A 20,194-nucleotide genomic window follows, 5' to 3' on the forward strand; every position below is an offset into this window, starting at 1 on the left:
CAGGCCGACAAATCCAGGGCAAGCATTAAAAAGGGCCACTTTTCAACATAATTGTATAAGGGCTAAGAGAGTTGTAAAAGAGCGCCTGAAGGCTTTGTGTGTCAATGCAAGGAGCATTCATAATAAGGTGGATGAATTGAAAGTGCAGATTGTTATTAATGATTATGATATAGTTGGGATCACAGAGACATGGCTCCAGGGTGACCAAGGATGGGAGCTCAACGTTCAGGGATATTCAATATTCAGGAGGGATAGACATGAAGGGAGGGGAGGTGGGGTGGCGTTGCTGGTTAAAGAGGAGATTAACGCAATAGAAAGGAAGGACATAAGCCGGGAAGATGTGGAATCGATATGGGTAGAGCTGCGTAACACTAAGGGGCAGAAGACGCTGGTGGGAGTTGTGTACAGGCCACCTAACAGTAGTAGTGAGGTTGGAGATGGTATTAAACAGGAAATTAGAAATGTGTGCAATAAAGGAACAGCAGTTATAATGGGTGACTTCAATCTACATGTAGATTGGGTGAACCAAATTGGTATAGGTGCTGAGGAAGAGGATTTCTTGGAATGTATGCGGGATGGTTTTTTGAACCAACATGTCGAGGAACCAACTAGAGAGCAGGCTATTCTGGACTGGGTTTTGAGCAATGAGGAAGGGTTAATTAGCAATCTTGTCGTGAGAGGCCCTTTGGGTAAGAGTGACCATAATATGGTGAAATTCTTCATTAAGATGGAGAGTGACATAGTTAATTCAGAAACAAAGGTTCTGAACTTAAAGAGGGGTAACTTTGAAGGTATGAGACGTGAATTAGCTAAGATAGACTGGCAAATGACACTTAAAGGATTGACGGTGGTTATGTAATGGCAAGCATTTAAAGGTTGCATGGATGAACTACAACAACTGTTCATCCCAGTTTGGCAAAAGAATAAATCAAGGAAGGTAGTGCACCCGTGGCTGACAAGAGAAATTAGGGATAGTATCAATTCCAAAGAAGCAGCATACAAATTAGCCAGAGAAAGTGGCTCACCTGAGGACTGGGAGAAATTCAGAGTTCAGCAGAGGAGGACAAAGAGCTTAATTAGGAAGGGGAAAAAAGATTAAGAGAGAAAACTGGCAGGGAACATAAAAACTGACTGTAAAAGCTTTTATAGGTATGTAAAAAGGAAAAGACTGGTAAAGACAAATGTAGGTCCCCTACAGACAGAAACAGGTGAATTGATTATGGGGAGCAAGGACATGGCAGACCAATTGAATAATTACTTTGGTTCTGTCTTCACTAAGGAGGACATAAATAATCTTCCAGAAATAGTAGGGGACAGAGGGTCCAGTGAGATGGAGGAACTGAGCGAAATACTTGTTAGTAGGAAAGTGGTGTTAGGTAAATTGAAGGGATTGAAGGCAGATAAATCCCCAGGGCCAGATGGTCTGCATCCTAGAGTGCTTAAGGAAGTAGCCCAAGAAATAGTGGATGCATTAGTGATAATTTTTCAAAACTCGTTAGATTCTGGACTAGTTCCTAAGGATTGGAGGGTGGCTAATGTAACCCCACTTTTTAAAAAAGGAGGGAGAGAGAAACCAGGGAATTATAGACCGGTTAGCCTAATGTCGGTGGTGGGGAAACTGCTGGAGTCAGTTATCAAAGATGTGATAACAGCACATTTGGAAAGCGGTGAACTCATCGGACAAAGTCAGCATGGATTTGTGAAGGGAAAATCATGTCTGACGAATCTCATTGAATTTTTTGAGGATGTAACTAGTAGAGTGGATAGGGGAGAACCAGTGGATGTGGTATATTTGGATTTTCAAAAGGCTTTTGACAAGGTCCCACACAGGAGATTAGTGTGCAAACTTAAAGCACATGGTATTGGGGGTAAGGTATTGATGTGGATGGAGAATTGGTTAGCAGACAGGAAGCAAAGAGTGGGAATAAACAGGACCTTTTCAGAATGGCAGGCGGTGACTAGTGGGGTACCGCAAGGCTCAGTGCTGGGACCCCAGTTGTTTACAATATATATTAATGACTTGGATGAGGGAATTAAATGCAGCATCTCCAAGTTTGCGGATGACACGAAGCTGGGTGGCAGTGTTAGCTGTGAGGAGGATGCTAACAGGATGCAGAGTGACTTGGATAGGTTGGGTGAGTGGGCAAATTCATGGCAGATGCAATTTAATGTGGATAAATGTGAAGTTATCCACTTTGGTAGCAAAAATAGGAAAACAGATTATTATCTGAATGGTGGCCGATTAGGAAAAGGGGAGGTGCAACGAGACCTGGGTGTCATTATACACCAGTCATTGAAAGTGGGCATGCAGGTACAGCAGGCGGTGAAAAAGGCGAATGGTATGCTGGCATTTATAGCGAGAGGATTTGAGTACAGGAGCAGGGAGGTATTACTGCAGTTGTACAAGGCCTTGGTGAGACCACACCTTGAGAATTGTGTGCAGTTTTGGTCCCCTAATCTGAGGAAAGACATCCTTGCCATAGAGGGAGTACAAAGAAGGTTCACCAGATTGATTCCTGGGATGGCAGGACTTTCATATGAAGAAAGACTGGATGAACTGGGCTTGTACTCGTTGGAATTTAGAAGATTGAGGGGGGATCTGATTGAAACGTATAAAATCCTAAAGGGATTGGACAGGCTAGATGCAGGAAGATTGTTCCCGATGTTGGGGAAGTCCAGAACGAGGGGTCACAGTTTGAGGATAAAGGGGAAGCCTTTTAGGACCGAGATTAGGAAAAACTTCTTCACTCAGAGAGTGGTGAATCTGTGGAATTCTCTGCCACAGGAAGCAGTTGAGGCCAGTTCATTGGCTATATTTAAGAGGGAGTTAGATATGGCCCTTGTGGCTACGGGGATCAGGGGGTGTGGAGGGAAGGCTGGGGCGGGGTTCTGAGTTGGATGATCAGCCATGATCATAATAAATGGTGGTGCAGGCTCGAAGGGCCGAATGGCCTACTCCTGCACCTATTTTCTATGTTTCTATTAAATTGAACCTTTGAACTTTTGGAGCTGTGCTTAGCAACGCAGTCGTAAGTGTAAAGTGAGAAGAGCAGGGGCCTAAGCTCACAGCCCTGTGGTGCTCCTGCACTGACGGAGATTGTGGAAGAGATATTGTTGCCAATCCGAACTGACTGGGATCTGCAGATGATAAAATTGAAGATCCAGTTGCACGAGGAGGTATTGAAACCATGGTCTTGAAGCTTATTGATTAGTGGTGAGGGGGTGATACTATTGAATGCTGAACTGCAGTCAATGACATCTTCATTATTCCAGGGTTGAGTGAACAGCCAATGAAATGGCATCTACTCTTGACCTGTTGTGACGATCGGCATATTGGACCAGATACAAGTCGTTTCTCAGGCAGGAGCTGATATGTTTCATCACCAACTTTTTAAAGAACTTCATCACAGCGGATGTAAGTGCTACTGGGTGATAGTCATTGAGATTGGTTACCACATTCATATTAGGCATTGGTTCAGTTGAAGTCTGCCTGAAGAGGGTGGGTACCTCAGATTGCCAAAGCAAGAGGTTAAATATATCAGTGAATACTCCAGCCAGTTGATCAGCACAGCATACCTGGCCAAGACCTACAGATCTTTCTGGGCCAGATGCTTTCCATGGGTTCATCCTCTTGCAGGATGCTCTTTAATTGGCCTCAGACTGAAATCACAGGATTGTCAGGGACTGTGGGAGTTTGTGAAGGTGCTTCCATGTTTTGATGGTCAAAGTGAGATTAAAAGGCATTGAGCTCACCTGGGAGTGAAACCTTATTGTCATTTATGTTGCCTGATTTTGCTCTGTAGGAGGCGATAGCATTCAAACCCTGCCACAGCTGTTGACTATCTTTCTGTGTTTCAAGTTTGAGCTGGAATTGCCACCTCGCATGTGAGATGCCTTTCTGGAGGTTATATCCGCACCTTTCCTGGGTGGTCAGACTTGAACACCACTGATCTAGCCCTCAGCAGATGGCAGATCACTTGGTTCATCCAGGGCTTCTGGTTAGGGAAAACTGAATGTTTTAGTGGGTACACACTCGTTCACAAACAAGTCATCATGAACAAGTAGCTGAAGTCGGCTGAGCCTAAGAAACTCTTACTATAACAATCTAGGAGTGTGAGCTTTGATCTCCTTCCACCAGAACCGCCATTCTTCGTGCAAAGTATGACATCAACTGCTGCACGCTTTTGCCTTGTTCCCTACCAGCTTCAGCTTTTATAAGGGCTCTATGATGCCATGTACAGTCAAGTGCTGACTGACCGCTGGAGCTCACCTCTCTGATCAAGGACAGAAGCAAACCTGTGGTGCATTCTAGAGTGGAACAGCACTGAATTTTGTTAATCAATGACTTACCAACGTTGGTTAGTAACATCTTGAAGGCTTTTATGCTGCTTGATGGTTCCATTTTAGATGACTTGAGATGTAAACCATTTGGGTGGTAACTAGGATGTGTTTTTGTTTATGTATACAAACATATCTGACGAACTTTCCATGTTGTATGATAGATGCCTGTGCTGTAGCTGTTATGGAAGAGCTTGATAGATCTGCTACAAATACATCTAGTCCTGGAGTGCAGCTCTTTTGAACAACAGCCAGAACATTGTCTGGTGATATAGCCCTTTTGTATTTAACACTGAAAGCAATTTCCTGCCAACTGAATTTGTTGAAAACTGGGTTCTGATGATAAGAATGAGAAGGACGGGATGGATCACCCACTCAGTTCTTCTGGCTGAATGTGATTGTGAATGCCAGCAGCCTGGCCTTCTCGCAGCAATCAGGGGCCTGCTTTAGTTGGGGATGGTTCCCTCCTCCTACTTCAGTGATTTACTGCCTACTACCAATAACAATGAGATGTCACAGGACTACAGAGCATTGATCTGCTCCACTGGCTGAGAGATGACTTGGCTCCTTTTGCCATTTAATACAGCAAAGGGAGTCAAAATTAGCCCTTGGTTGACTGGCACTTCTCCCTCATAACTGCTCGTACTTCTGACCAAGACCTTGGTTAAAATGTACACTGTGAGAGCCAATGTGACTACAAAAGATAACATTCAGCACTCTTCACAGTCAGAGTCAGCGAAATACAGTACAAACAGGCCCTTCGACCCACTAAGTCCATGCTGACCACACACATTCACACCATCCTATCCCTAATCTGTTTTATTCTTTCCACATCCACCGCTTCCCCCGGCCCTCCTCCTTATCTAGTTACCCAGGACAATTGACAGTGGCTAACTAACCTAACCTGCACAGCTTCCGGGATTAGGAGGAAACCCACCCCTTCAGTAAGAACATGTAAATTCCACACAGACAACACCGGAAGTTGGAATTCAACCCAGGCAGCTGGAGGTAAAACACAGTGGCTCTATTTGCTGTACCTTTACTGCCAGGGCCACTTCGGGAGAATCTCATCCCTTCAATGCCCAGTTATGTAGAATTCTTTTACAAATCCTGATGCACACTCAGTAGGTCTCATTTTCATTTTTATTCTCCCACCTGCAGTTAATTAAGGCACACTCTATGAGTCTACTTATGTCCAGAAACAACTCCTTTCAACACAAAACTCAACAAGAACAGACTGTTCCTTATCACATACCCAAGAGTATACAATTTCACCGATGAACAAGCAAACAACCCAGAAACAAAACTTGACGACGTGAGGTTGACCTGCACGGGTGTGTTAATGGAGTTAGCGGTCAAGACAGGATACAGACATGTCTGACATTCCAAAATCATAGGGCAATGATCTCAGCCACAAGTTACTTGCACTGTTTACTGCCAGCAGTCATTAGGAGAAACCAAGATGGTGTAGGGCCTGCATCTAAAATTGAAACCTTTGGTGGTCAGTGTTTAATGAAGAAGCACAACTGCTCTGTTAGCAGAGCCCTTTCATTTTACATTGACTGTCTAAGGGTTTTAATTTTAGTAAGCTCCAAACACACTGCTTGGGAGTTCAATGCAGCCTGAGAAGTGAGCTGGAATGATATTCATCCAGTGGTTTGGGGACAGTTTACTGCTTCAAAATATAAACAGCCAGCATTCTGAGCTTGAATTCATGCTGCCCAGTCTTTGTCTCCCAGAATGGTGCACAGGATGTCTGATGCACGGTCTGTGGCATGGTGGGCATGGGCACCGGCAGTTTATCCGATTAGCTCTGGGCAGCATGCAGCAGGTAAGGGGGAGATTGGGAAGGCGCTTGAGGTCAAGTGAATGATCAGGAAGTGAGGCAGCCAAGTTTTCAGAAGGTAGGGGGTGGTTGAGAGGAATTGAAAAGGCACTGTGTGTGGGCTGGGAAAGCAAAATTTAGCATGGAAAAAGACATCAGTGTTTGTATCTCTGATTTAGATATCACAGGTGATTCACACATTGGAAGCATCCAGCCAAATTTCATTATCTGGTGCAAAGTGACCAAAATGAAATTCACTGTCAAGTGAAGTACAGCAGGGCTATTCCAACACCATGTGTGAACCTTGCAAATTCCATCATCAATAGGCGAGGACAGTCGGTACATAGGAAGGCCACTTATTAATCCTTTTTTTAAAGAAACCAAAGGTTCAACCTGTTTTGTCTACTTGAATTCAAACCACGACTATTCCAGAGAGAGTTGCTTTTTTAAGTTAACATTCATGATAAATGAAGCAGCCTTTATGATTTAAATACTCACAAAGGCACATCCTTCCTCATCCGAGTCAGGCTGAGACAGGTCTGATTCGCTTCTTGATTTAATTAGTCTATAGGTGGAATTTGATTGCACAGAATGGGTTTCGGCTGTCAAGCTTTCACTCCTAGAATAAAGAAATCCAATTATATAGGTTCACCACAAACTTCCAGTTAGATACTGACAACATTATGTTGTCAGAACACATTGTATTAGTTCAACATCGAAACAGTTTAGGATAATGCACAGATGTAATTAAGATCAATTTAACTCATACTTAACTGACTCAAAACAAAAGTTAAATAATCTGTAATAAGTATATGGTAGTTTTAAAATCACAGAGTCCTCATTCAATAAGGCACTGTTCTAAAGATTCTCACTGTTATTTAGTTCCAGTGACCCAAAGTCTCGACAGCAGGCATTGAGATCTGGACAGGCAAGAAGTGGAAGGCCCAGGTCGGAGTGGAAATGACTGAGTCACATCGGAGGAACGTGGATCTGATAGGAACTGTGGCGTATGGTCAGGCAGGGCTGGGTAGCTTCCCCTCAACTGCTTCAACAGGGCCCAGGGCAGGGACACATGCAAACTGGTCCAGGAGAAGGGGCGAGCAGCTGTCGAGGAAATGCACACCACCAGGACAGTAGGAATGGGGCTGCAGGGAGCTTAGACGAGGTGGGAGGGTGCGCTGAAGCAGAAAATCTCCCGTTCCAACATCTTGCGGGCACATCAAGTTCAAGATCCAGGCTACATACAATCTCCTGCCGAGTCCTGCGAACATTTTTGCTTGGGATCCTGGAACAGATCCTCAGCAGCTGCCCAAAAGCCCTAGAAGGCTGCTTATCACTGGTGTCACAACCAAGTGCAGAAAGCAGCGGCAGAAAATATCTCCTCGAAAATTAACAGCAGTAAGCATGTCCATCAACCTAGAAAGCAAACTGCCTTTGTTAAAGCTGAAAACCAACTACGGTTTCAGCCCCGATCACCAGCAGGCTTGCTCACCACGGAGTCTGACTGGCAACTGAAAGCTGATCTGGCAAACAATTAAAGTTTCCTGACTTCATCACATCACTACTAAGGTCTGACATGGTCATTCTGTCAAAAACCTTGAGCAAGATGGTCATCGTACAACTGACAGTAACTTGGGAAGTCTGGGTCGAGGAGGCATTTGAGCATAAGAGTAAATACCAGGAGCTGGCAGAGCAGTGGAGGGCACATTGTGAGCCTATCGAGGTGGGGCGTAGAGGTTTTGCCAGCTGCTCACTCTGCAGAGCCTACTCTCTCCTTAGCATTATGGAGATTGCAAAGAAAAGTCATCAGCACCGTCTAGACCTTGCTTCCAGATGGCTATGAATCAAGAAGTGTGACCCATGGACCAATGCTGCTGGGACACGAGCCAGGGCTCAGTTGCCTGGGAGAGGGTGTCTGATGTTGAAAGACCAGAAACACCTGATGTCCCTACGTTTCATTATTGACGTTATGTCCCAGTACATCCTAGATCTCAGCATCAGATTTAATATATAAAAAGTCAGATTGTTAAGATATATGTATGTTGTTTCTTCGACATTAATACATTGGATATTTTCTGACACTGAATAGAGATAGCCATACCATTTTCATTAATTATGCAGACAGTTCAGCTAGCTTGACTGGACCCAGAGTGAGAATAGTCTCAGTCATGAAAGTCAAGCATTGCAAATGGATTAAGTTGTGCAGCACAGCCACAAATTTTACAAAGCAAACCCTATAAATGACTATGAACAGGCAGAAATTAACTTAACATGCCAAAATGATGGAATGCCATAGATAACAGAATTGATGGCTTTGTGTCTAGTTTGTGGAAGATACAAAGATAGGGGGATGGGGAGGTAGTGTTGATGAAGCAGGAGAATGGGCAAAGTGGAAGATGGAATACTGTGTAGGGAACTGTATAGTCATTCACTTTGGTAGAAGATATAAAGACGTAGACTATTTTCTAAATGAGGTGTATACTCAGAAACCAGGGGTGCAAAGGGACTTGGAAGTCCTAGTGCAGGACGCTAGCACATAGAAGATTACAGTGAGTCATATCTTGCACAGCTTTGCCAATATACTAGGAAGCTTGTCAAAACAACTTGATTTCTTTCGAACCTCTTGCCATTTGTTCTGCTTTATGTTCACCCAAACAAAAAGAATATAATTGTAAGGCACTAGAAAATAAAGTTTGAAAAATCATCAGTTGTTTTTGTTTTTAGTGCCATCACAAATGAAGAGACTTGGCTTCACAGGTTCTCTACGAAGTAACAAGTCCAACAGCATTAATGCACATTGGATTAAATAAACCTACCACAGTGGAGGGATTAAATACACAAAACCATTTGTTTTCTTAGGGTGTATTATGCAAAATTCCCAAGTGTAATTCATAATAAATGTGCAAAATAATAATGTTTGATTACCGAAAGCGAAATGTATGTCAATAACCTTTTTCTATTAGATTGACAGTCAAGATATTTTAATTATATTATTTACAAGAAAAAGTTGCTAACCTGGTCATAAAGCCAAGTCCTTCAGTTACTCCTGAGACACAATGGCCTTTTAGACCTTCGTCCTTTTGGTGCAACTCCTGTATGGCTGGGGTGACTCCTAGAATTAACAGCGCACACCGATGAATAACAGAGTTGCATGCTGCGGTGTAATGATCCTGTCCTTCTACGAGACCAGTGCTGACTCGCCGCTCTTCTCTCAGCTGAGATGGTGGATCATCTAGACGGACAACCGGTCCACTGCCAATTCCAGGTGTGCTGTTCATTCTCTCTCGGTCACGACTACGAGCAACTTCACGGGCTGATAGGAAACATTGAAAGATTTCTGTAACATGCAACACAAAACACAAACAAACACAACAATCATTAAAAGCTAGCAAAAGCAAAGCTAAAAATGACGTGAAATTTCTAGCAGCATGAACAAAACACTACAAGAGGAAAAGGCAAATAATGGGAATTATTTTCTACTTGTTGTAGAACAAGCTGTAGAATCATTTAAACAGATTTTGGGAAAATATTTATGCAGAATATAAAACCACTGGCACTTAGCAATAAAGCTTTATAACAAGCATGGTCTCTTACATCACACTCAATATTACTCATGCAAAATATTTACTGTGTTAAATTACAACTGTGATAATTTGTTGTTTGAGAGTGACAATACTTCAGTTTTGATGCACAATAACCCTTGCTTTTAAAAAACAGCAGTGCTGAAAAATTAAAATACTCTTTAAATTAGGAAGGCTACATTATGAAATATTATTGGTCCATGTACAAATTTAACATGAATTATTCAAAGTAACAAAGTATTTAGTAATTTAAATTCTCATCCTTATTTTTAAATCCACAGTCTCACACTTCTTTGTTTTTCTATAATCCATAAACATCTATATTATCTGCAAATTTACCTGTTTAATATCCCTCAACATTTACCGGCATACTTTCAGCTGCCGAAGCACTGCTCTGGAATTTTTCCCCCCAAAAGCCCCCCATCTCCTACTCTTGACTAAACTTTTAATCACCTACACAATATGAGTGTCAAATTTTGTATGTTAGCACTTGAGAAAAATATTTTATATAAATTGTTGCTGGTAAGGAGAATGCAGACCACTTACTTCATTTCTATTAACTGATAAGCTTTCTGAAGAAGTCAAAATTTCAATCCAGTGCAAGACAGAAAAGACAAAACATTGTTTTCCACATCATAGCAGACTTAAGAGTGACATCTCCACCTCTTACTTCACTCATGACAATAGCACACGTTGATTCAAAGCTCACAAATCAAAGGGGCAACTAACAGCATCGTAGCTAAAACCTACAGATGAGGAGGGCTCACTACATGACTCACTTGTTTTACAAGGTTGTTTTTATTATTTTCACACACTTATCAGTGCCAGTTGGTTGGCCACCATCAGTGAAGATCTTCTGCACTAATTAGACTCTAACAGAAATACTTTATTAAGTACTAGATATTCTCTGCTGGATCCATCTAAAGATTAATCCATTCACATCTAACTGGCTAAGCCTGAGTGTTTGCTACTGATCACCTTCCTCCTTGCTAGGCTTGGTATTAGTTTTTGACTACAGTTGTTGGGAATTAAAAGATTTAGTGCAGTAAGCATACAGTACTATGGTTTTAACATGCCATTTGCAGCCAATCTGCAAGTTGGAATTTATTTTTCTTCTACGAGTGATGAACAGATCAAGATTTCAAAATGAGGTAAGACTACATATAACACAATTAATTAATCAATCAATCAATCAATCAAAGGATACAGCATTGCAATAATACATGCACTATGCTGCAAGCCAGCAATGGCAACACTCGAAACAGATTCAAAAATTAATTCCAGGCAATATTTTCTTACTTCCAGCAGTCATGACCTCCTGCTCCCTTTCTTCCTCCTCCTCTTGCTCTTGATGTTCATCGTCCCGATCTCTATCTGCTAACTCTTCCATTTCAGCTTCTTCATCAATTGTACGGGTAAAAGAATGTTCCTGAACATCGGAATCTGTTGTCTCTTTATTCACTGACAACTTGAAAGAGGAGGAGCAGAAGCATTTACTTACGTTTGTCCAACTTCTCTGATGATTTTCAAGATCAACATTAAATTTATTAAAAATATTTGCATCAGACAAGGTTTACAAATTGAAGACAGAGAAGGGAACCAGTCAAAAAAGTATGGTGGAATTTTGTTTTCCGGAAGGGGGAGAAGAGAGAGAGACACACACACACACACAGACAGATTTCCCACAGCTCTGGTTTTTTTTACTCCTGTAATGATTTTCAAATTTGACAGTGTCACTACACAAAGCCCAAGTTCTTGATAACTTTCATTAGACCAAGCAAGGCAGGTATGTTTTGGTGAATACAGGTGATGAGTGAGAAAGGGCTACAGGGAATATTAAAAAGTAACTGGAGAAGTTGAAAGCTTTGATGAACTGAAATGGTAAGAAAGTGCAATGAAGGATAATTAACTACTAGGTGGTTAAATGAAACTATTGTTATCAAAAGAGGTAACAATTGATAAAAATCAAGAAAACAAACAAGTTAAAAAAGAGATCAGAGGTATGTATATTAAAATGCAAATTCATTCAGAAGCAATTAAGGGCAAAGACATCAATAACAATAAGGGAATATATAACAGAGCAGTTACACACTTTCAGGTGGGACAGGACTATAAAGTACAGTCACATTTTCAAGAGGAGAAAGACAGCAGCATTTTCAGCCACATTATGGAATGTCTAGAAAATATTTTGTAATAGCAGCAGAAATGACAATTCTGGGTGTGTATTACAGAATCTGAGCAGTGAAGATGAAACCAGGATAAAGATCTACATATAATTTAAAGAAATAAAAGGGCAATATTAGTAGTCAATTTTAATTTATACCAAATAACTGGTGACAGATACGGCCAAAGTGGGATCATTATTAGAATGCATCAAAGAATGCTTGCTCTCTGGATAACTATACCAAGAGCAACAGAATCACTGCTGCATTTTTTTTTAAGTATGAAAACAACTGATGCTGGAAATATACAATAAAAATACAGTTTCACAAATAGGGATACTAGAGCGAAATAGTGTAAATGAAGTAACCTAAACCATCGATGAAACATTGCCATCTCTGGAAAGTTAAATCCACAAATGCTACCTGACCTATTGAATATTTCCAGTATACAGACCACTGGTATTGACTTTTTTCATGACTGGGTGCACCAATAAAAAAAGTATAATTAATATCTATTGTGCTTGGAATGAAAGATCACAACTGCAAGCAGAATGCCAGATACTGTAATTAATTCCAAAGGAGTAGAGCAGATTAAGAAATTTAACATGGTTTATTAAAATTTGGAAAGTATGCAGAAATGAATTAGACCTATCATTTCTCCTGGAAAATTACTTGCAAGGTGTTATCAGACAAAATTTATGCAGGAAGTATAAATGACCCCTGGATAAATTTAACGACAGAGTGCTACCAAGGCACTCAATGCTCTTCTTAACCCACTGTTTAAAAAAACTTTTGGGGGGAAAAAAATAGATAAATAGAGCAACAGCAGGACAGTGAGAATAGTTTTGAATTCCTGCAGCAAAGAGCTAGTACAAACAACACTGATCAAATACTTTCTCCATGTGCTATAAACTTCCATGGTCCAAAATACAAATTATATTCCACTCAAAGCTACCTGGAAGGCTGTTCAAATTACAGAATTCAAGTGCAATTAAATTGTTTACTTATTTTCCATAAACTTACCCTCCTTTCATTGGAAGGTGACTGTGTCTGGATAAGTTCCATGTTTTTACAAGCTAGCAATCTGTTACGGACTTTGTAAACACAACGGTATATTTCTGCAAGTGTTTTACTCGGCTGGTATCTAAAAAAAAATTCAAAAGTAGATTACTGAAAATGTCAATAAAGAGGAAATTCTAATGGGAAGAAAGAAAATTCTATCGGTAATTTATTTCATAAAAACGAATATTTATGACTTTTCAGATGACATATAGGACAAAATTCTGTTCTAACCTAATCTACTTTTGGTATCTGTAAGGCCTCTAGCTAGTATAGGAGCAGAAAAACTTCTAAAGAAATAAGTCTGGCCTACTTTCAGCCCAGCTGGAATGTCTCATGGTTGATGAGGATGCAGTACATATGAAATATGCTAGTATCTGCTAAAACTGTTGGTAAACAGGAAACTATCATAACCTAACTGCTTTAATAAAGACAGTAAAAATTCTACTGTTATATATCATATATCCTGCAACAGCTAAAATAAGCACCATAGGAGGCAGTGTGAAACAGATTTCATGTACAGTGCTGCAAGTCCAAAAATTAAAACTTAGTTGTCTTAGACAGCAATAACATCTAGTTACCTGGAAAATTTGAGGCAGTGCCAAACTGGAGCTGCTTATAGACTTGATTTCAACATCTGAAAATAAAAATCCAGCAGAATCTCGCCTTTTATAACAACTATAAAGCAAGCAACATTTGCTCCATTTGGATCTCTATCTGGGTCCCAGTGATGGAACTGTGCCCAGCACAGATAACAAAAGTCAGTGGCCATCCACCTTTAAGTATTTCTCAACCTTTTTCTGTTTAATTGTTTCTACTCATCTGTCAAAGTCAGCATGGTTTCTGTAAAGGAAAATCTTGCCTGACAAATCTGTTAAGAGTTCTTCAAGGAAGTAACAAGCAGGGTGTAGAAAGGAAAGGCATTGTATGTCATTTACTTGGATTTTCAGAAGGCACTTGATAAGGTGCCACACACGAGGCTGCTTAACAAGATAAATTTCTATGGTGCTACAGGAAAGATACTGGCACGGATAGAGGAATGGCTGACAGACAGGAGGCTGCCAGTGGGAATAAAAGGAGTCTCTTCTGCTTGGCTGCTGGTGACTAGTGAAGTTCTTCAGAGGTCAGTATTGTGACCGCTACTTTTCACATTGAAAACAACTTTTCATTTACCTGCTCTCCCCACACACTTGATTTAGTAAACCAGTGTGCTTTAAAAGAGTTGCAAGAACAAATCTTGAAGCTGTATCCAACAATGTCTCATTGCCAAGAGCAGCACTATCCCAATCTGGAAAATACATTCAATATTAATAAATCTATTATTAAGACATTAGGATAAATATACTAACATTTATATTCAATGCATTTATTTTCTTTTCAAGTGTTGGCATTCCTATTATAGAATGGAATGCCTTCCACTTATTGCAGTTACTAGGCAAGATCCAGTTGACTGATGCATTTTTGTTGAGTATGAGCATATCATGACTTCAGCGTCAGAAGATGCACTGATCAATTTTTATCCTTAAAGGAATGAGCTGTCAATTGACCAAATGTCGTGGACTCCATGTACACATCAAGTCCCTGCACCATTCAACTTCTGCCTTCTTCTTTGTATCGCTACATTTCATACACAGTGTCACTCTTCCTCTTGCAGGACAGATTAATTTCAAAATCTTTTTAATTGCAAGAGAAGAAAACCTTCAGCCTGCCTGGTATTTTCCTACAACTGGGCACCTGTCATTTTCCAGCCACCTCCTGTGATCTCCCACCAATCCTTAGGACATGGTTCTGGCCCAGTTCACCCCTCAGCATTATGTTTAACTTAACGATACATTTGTGCTGTAGACATTATAGAAATCTGGATAGATAGGTGCATAGATACTTTATTGATCTCAAAGGAAATTACAGTGTCACAGTAGCATTACAAGTGCACAGATCTACAAATATTAGAAGAGAAGAAAGAATAAAAGATAAGTTACCTCGAACAGTCTAACAGGAGGGGGTCATCACTTCTCCAGCTATAGGTTGACTCATTATACAGTAGAGAATGAGAATAATAGCAATAAATTTCAATTTATCACTGTGTTATAATGACATCCCTAGGCTTTAACAATGAAACCAGACAGGAATCTGTATATGTAGAGCCTACGCACACTTGCCAGGATTTGTAGCAGTATCATCACTACAGCAGATTTACTAGGAAGTGAGAACTTTAAAAAAAAGAGCAAGTTGTAAGGAACAGAAAAGTGATGAAGATGACAAGCAGATGAGCTTTACTAAGCAGAAGAAAGAAAAGGCCAATAAGGATAAAGCAGACAACTGAGGTGAAATGGTGAGCACAAAGCTGGGGCAGAAAGGACTGGATGCACTAAGGGCATATATTTACACCACAGCTGAGATAGATGAATAACGAATTGGGAGATTACATCTGCTCCTGTATATTCATGTTGCACACCATTTATCTAGCACCCTTGATTTCCATGTCAGCAATTCTCTTGAGTTATGGAACTCATCAACAAATTCGACTCCACATCACTGTTGCCATTTCCCCAGAACTGAAAACAAGTAATTAACCTTGAGACTTGATCTTCAGATGTCATCAGATAATCCTCTTTCCTCAAGCTACTGACGCGGAAATATTTTGTTCAGAATACTCCAGTACTCTTTCCATTGCAGCTGATGTATCAAGTTCATTCTAGTCAAGGATACACTTCATGATCGCAATCAAACTAATTCCTCTTCTTTGGATCTCATTGATACATCTAAAGCATACTGTGGGACAATTCACTATATTCTACTAACTCTTGTCCTGAGAATTCCTCAAATGGTTCTGCTCCATTAAAAGCAAACTCTGCAGCTTGAGAAACTCCAAAGTTTTGATCCTTCTGTCATTCCTCATTTTTGCTAGCTTAATAATGCAACCACATTCTCAGGATCTGCTTTCAGTTTTTACATATAAATTGATAAAACCAATAACAGTTTCCAGTAATCCCTTCAACCTGTAAAGGAATAAATTATTTTCTGTCTAACTATCAAAAGAGGGGAGATAGAACTTGCTTCAATTGAACATTCACAAGTCAAACTAACCTGGTCAGTGGAAATTTCACTGGCCAAATATTTATCACTGAAAAGGATAACAGAACGTTTGCACCATTTTCATCTTTAGCTGAGCTTCCAACCTCCTGTTCTATTTACTTCTTTGGCCATTTACCATTTCACTGCACCGTTATCACGTATTTTTCTTGATGGCCACCCCAGCCTTCCTTGTCAACTTCAGAAATTGAAACCACTGTCATCCACTTCACTTCACTTGTTCCTTTTTTGACAAGGAATGAATTTAAGGTATGAAAGGACAATGATGGGTTCCGAATCTCTAAATCCTCTAGCAGCTTCAAGTTCCTCACCCACATTCACTGTTGCTCCGACCACACTCCTACTGTCAATGGATGCAACTTCCAATTATCTCAGTTTTGCTCTCATAGAACTCCAATTACAGTTATCTCCATTACCCACATCTCCTTGCCTCCCAATTTCTCAATGCATATTCCAAAAACTACTTGATGTTTTAATTCTTGCTTTTGGTCATCCTTCTGTAGGAAGTACTGGTTAATATTTTGTTAAGAGAAAATTACTATTGAGCAGATTATTTCCTTGAAGTGTGTGTAATGGATACAAATGCACATTTCATAATTAGACAAACATATGTACAGTTCTAAACCAGTCCATGTACCTTTGCTCACAGCATAGTCCTGCATTTTGAGCCACAGAGCATTGACAGGTTCTTTGGTAGAGCCCAAAGCCAGATCAACAAGCATGACATTCTCTGCTCCAAGGCTATATTCAAATGGTTTCTGTTCTTCATTTCCAGACAGCGCAACTTCCAGCAGGGAGCTCATGCATTTATCTGTATCACAAACAACATTTTTGTTTAAAAAGCAGTTATACATTGATAAAATAGACTTTCAAATCTGCATTTAAAATCCTTCCAAAATGATGATAGAATAAAATATAATCCCTTTAAGAAAAAAAACCTCTTGTATCAAGACCAGATGGTGCCTTCATACTTTGATATTACTACAGTATCAGTTACAGTTTGAGCTTAGAGACAATTATATAGATAATTCCCATTGCTGGTAATAATACTTCATTCTCATTATAAAATCGCTTGGACTCATGTATGCTGACCCTTGGCTTTGAAAGACCTAAACAGTTGGGATCTCCTATGCGCATAATGCATCTACCTCACAATACTAATTTATATATTAATCATAGATATTTAGATATCTGTTTACTTTTAATCATTTAAATTATGCACACACTGTAAATATTAAGTTTTTATCTTGGAGAACTGTACTCAGTAACTAGCCAAAACCACTAGAGCGGGAGGAGAGAGAGCAGCGCGCCGCGCGTGCGCAGCCCTCCGGTGAAAAATGATATTGTATCCGTTAAATAGGGGCCGTGGACAATTCTGATTTGATGGAGACAGACGTGAAAGCACAGAGGAACATCTGGAAAAATTTCTGAAACGCTAGTTCGCTGCTGTTGTTACGGCGTGATTGGGAATCTTTCGGAGGGAAGGCCTCAAAATCCCCGGCTTTGCCTGATGTTGGCAACTGAGATGGAGGTCGAATCATCCAGATAGAGATGGCGCTCAGTACTCGGTGTCGGAGAGCCGATCAGAGCTCGAAGTTTTTGGATGACTCACAGTCGGACCGTGGTCAGGTATGGCAGGGAGAGTTTTTCTTCCTTCTCCCATCTGTGTGAGATGTGGGACATTTGAGAGACTTTGAACTTTTTACTGTGCTCATGGACTTCTTCATCAAGTTATGGTATTATTGCACTTTTGTAACTATATGTTATAATTATGTGGTTTTGTTAGCTTTTTTCAGTCTTGGTCTGTCCTGTGTTTTGTGATATCACACCGGAGGAAACATTGTATCATTTCTTAATGCATGCATTACTAAATGACAATAAAAGAGGACTGCGTGTCTTCATAATCTAAAAAATCTTCTCCTACAATCATTCAATATCTGCTTAGAATTTCAGAATCCAGGTGACATTGTAACATTTAACAATCTTAGAAAAATACAGCTACATCATCCATTACCCTATTAGCCAATGACCATAATTATCTTTTCCAATATAAACCTGCTTACTTTCTAGTAACTTGACTCTTCATTCTTTTTGTGATGATATTGAATTTTATCCTTCCTGTTCCTAACTCCACAGACATTCAAGATTTTTCTTTTGATTACTTTATCTACATCAATTTTAAATATCTCTGTTGAACTTGAGCTCCTTTATTTTGAATTAAAATCAACCCAAAATCATGCTGTAAGTATAGATGAAAATCCCTGGCAACAAGTTCCTGGTAATGTCTATAGTTACAGCAAAGTTGGAGCTGAATCTTCCTGGTGTACCTAGAAATTGCTTCAGATATGTTAAAGTCATTATTATAAGAGATGATTATTTTACATTGGTTTTAACTGAATAATGACAGTGTTTCAAAATCCACATTAGAACAGATCTTAAGCCAGTGCTTTCAAAAGATAGGAAAAAAAACTGTGCAAGGTAGATTAGTTAAATCTTTAACTTTGGAGTATTAATATCACATTTTATACATCAACTGGTAGCACATCCAAAGTTAAAATACGAAGTCACATACTTTGTGACTTTCCATTGTACTTTTTCCAATGAATAACCTTTAAATTCTGCCAACAGTGGTTTCAGCATCATTCACCTTGGTTTGACATACAGGACGTAAAGCTGTTTAGAAAAATTACTAGTTCATCTCTAAGAAATGTATCTCCCTGTCCAAAAAGAAAATAAATTTACTTAAACATCACCTCGGTAGGTTAAAGAACTCCAGGGTTTTCAATTAAAGGAAAGATTACATGATTTATCATTCTACAGCGTGGAATTTAGAAGGAGAAACAACCAAAGCTTCAAGGTATAAAGAAAAACATAGTTTCACTCTATCTACCTTATTCATTACCAGCTGAACAATCCAAGATAAGGAGGCTTAGTGTAAACACAAGTGCCAGGCTTTAATAAGTACGTTTAAGAAACTAGGTATGCACTAACAGCAGTACAAATTGGGTTTCCTTCTGTAAATAGCAATTGATACTACATCAAATGATTTTTAAGTATTGGACAGATTTGCCTTCATTAACCATAGAGAAATGTGGAAAAAGTACATGGGGTTATGTGACCGATTAGCCACCTCAATGAAGCTGTCAATGAAGAGGAACTAGATGGTCTCCTGCTGTTACTCTGTTTCTAGTCCTCTCACTTGAGGAGAAAAAGATGACGATAAATGAGTGCACAATAGTAATCCACTTTAAGAATGCTGAATCTCATTTTAATTGATTTTGAAGTTATGAAACCAAGATAGCCATGGGTGACAGAGCAGAAGATTCATCTCTCCTCAAAGAATTATTAAATTTGATTAATACTGCGGCTAATTGCACTGCTGCCTCTGAGCCATTAACATTAGCAGACAACAGAGGTTCAGATGAGGTTGCTGTAGCAGATAAGCCATGAACAGTGGCTTTGTTAGACTTCTCTACAAATGTATATAATGTTATGCAAAGCAGTAGAACGGGTGGTAGAGCCTGCTGTTAAAATTATTTTTATAGTGCAGTCTGCAAAGCTGCTCTACAGTACAGCACTACCGTATACCACTAAAATAGCTTTTTTCTGGAAAGGGAAGAAAATTACATTTCATTATACTTTTCAGCTGAATCACTGAATGTGCAGAGCATATGAAAGTTATTTATACCTAGCTGGGAGTGATCCATTTCTAAGCCATTGCTGAAGAGAGGCGTTTTTAACCAGTGAGCTGTGTCTTGCTCCTCTGTTGACGTTGGTGGACCCTGCAACATTCCACCAAGACATCGGCCCACCAGTAGGGCGACTGTTCTCTCCAGATCCACAAGCCAAACCCAAGACTGGACAGGGTGTGGAATAGCCAGATCCTCAGGATCAACACATTCAGGAGTACCTAACAGCATGTGCAAAAATGAAACAATGAAAAATATCACACAAGATATGACCACAGATTTTGTTTAATACAGTGGATCCCGGTTAATATCGGGACCAGTATATTTTGGTCCAATTAAGTGCCTACCCCAATCAGCCAAAGTTTCATAGGAATAGTTAAAAAGGCCTGAAAAAAGACAAATTGTGTAACAGATCACAGACTCAAATGAAATACAGACCAAATCAGG

At 39.9% G+C, this 20,194-nt stretch overlaps 1 protein-coding gene across 7 annotated transcripts in view; it reads right to left on the reverse strand.

The window, feature by feature from the left end:
* Positions 1-20,194, reverse strand: part of herc1 (HECT and RLD domain containing E3 ubiquitin protein ligase family member 1) — a 273,938-nt gene that overhangs the window by 141,091 nt on the left and 112,653 nt on the right. For 6 of the 7 annotated variants that reach the window (XM_072282231.1, XM_072282229.1, XM_072282230.1 and 3 more), the window contains 7 exons: positions 19,747-19,968; positions 16,696-16,869; positions 14,139-14,253; positions 12,930-13,050; positions 11,044-11,212; positions 9,179-9,500; positions 6,662-6,782 (listed from right to left, as the gene is read on the reverse strand). In XM_072282231.1, coding sequence (XP_072138332.1) covers positions 6,662-6,782; positions 9,179-9,500; positions 11,044-11,212; positions 12,930-13,050; positions 14,139-14,253; positions 16,696-16,869; positions 19,747-19,968 — 1,244 coding nt within the window. The remainder of the gene's footprint in view (positions 1-6,661; positions 6,783-9,178; positions 9,501-11,043; positions 11,213-12,929; positions 13,051-14,138; positions 14,254-16,695; positions 16,870-19,746; positions 19,969-20,194) is intronic. The other variant, XM_072282232.1, reaches the window with a different exon arrangement.

The sequence above is a fragment of the Mobula birostris genome, chromosome 18 (assembly GCF_030028105.1).
Source record: "Mobula birostris isolate sMobBir1 chromosome 18, sMobBir1.hap1, whole genome shotgun sequence".
NCBI classification, from domain to species: Eukaryota; Metazoa; Chordata; class Chondrichthyes; order Myliobatiformes; family Myliobatidae; genus Mobula; species Mobula birostris.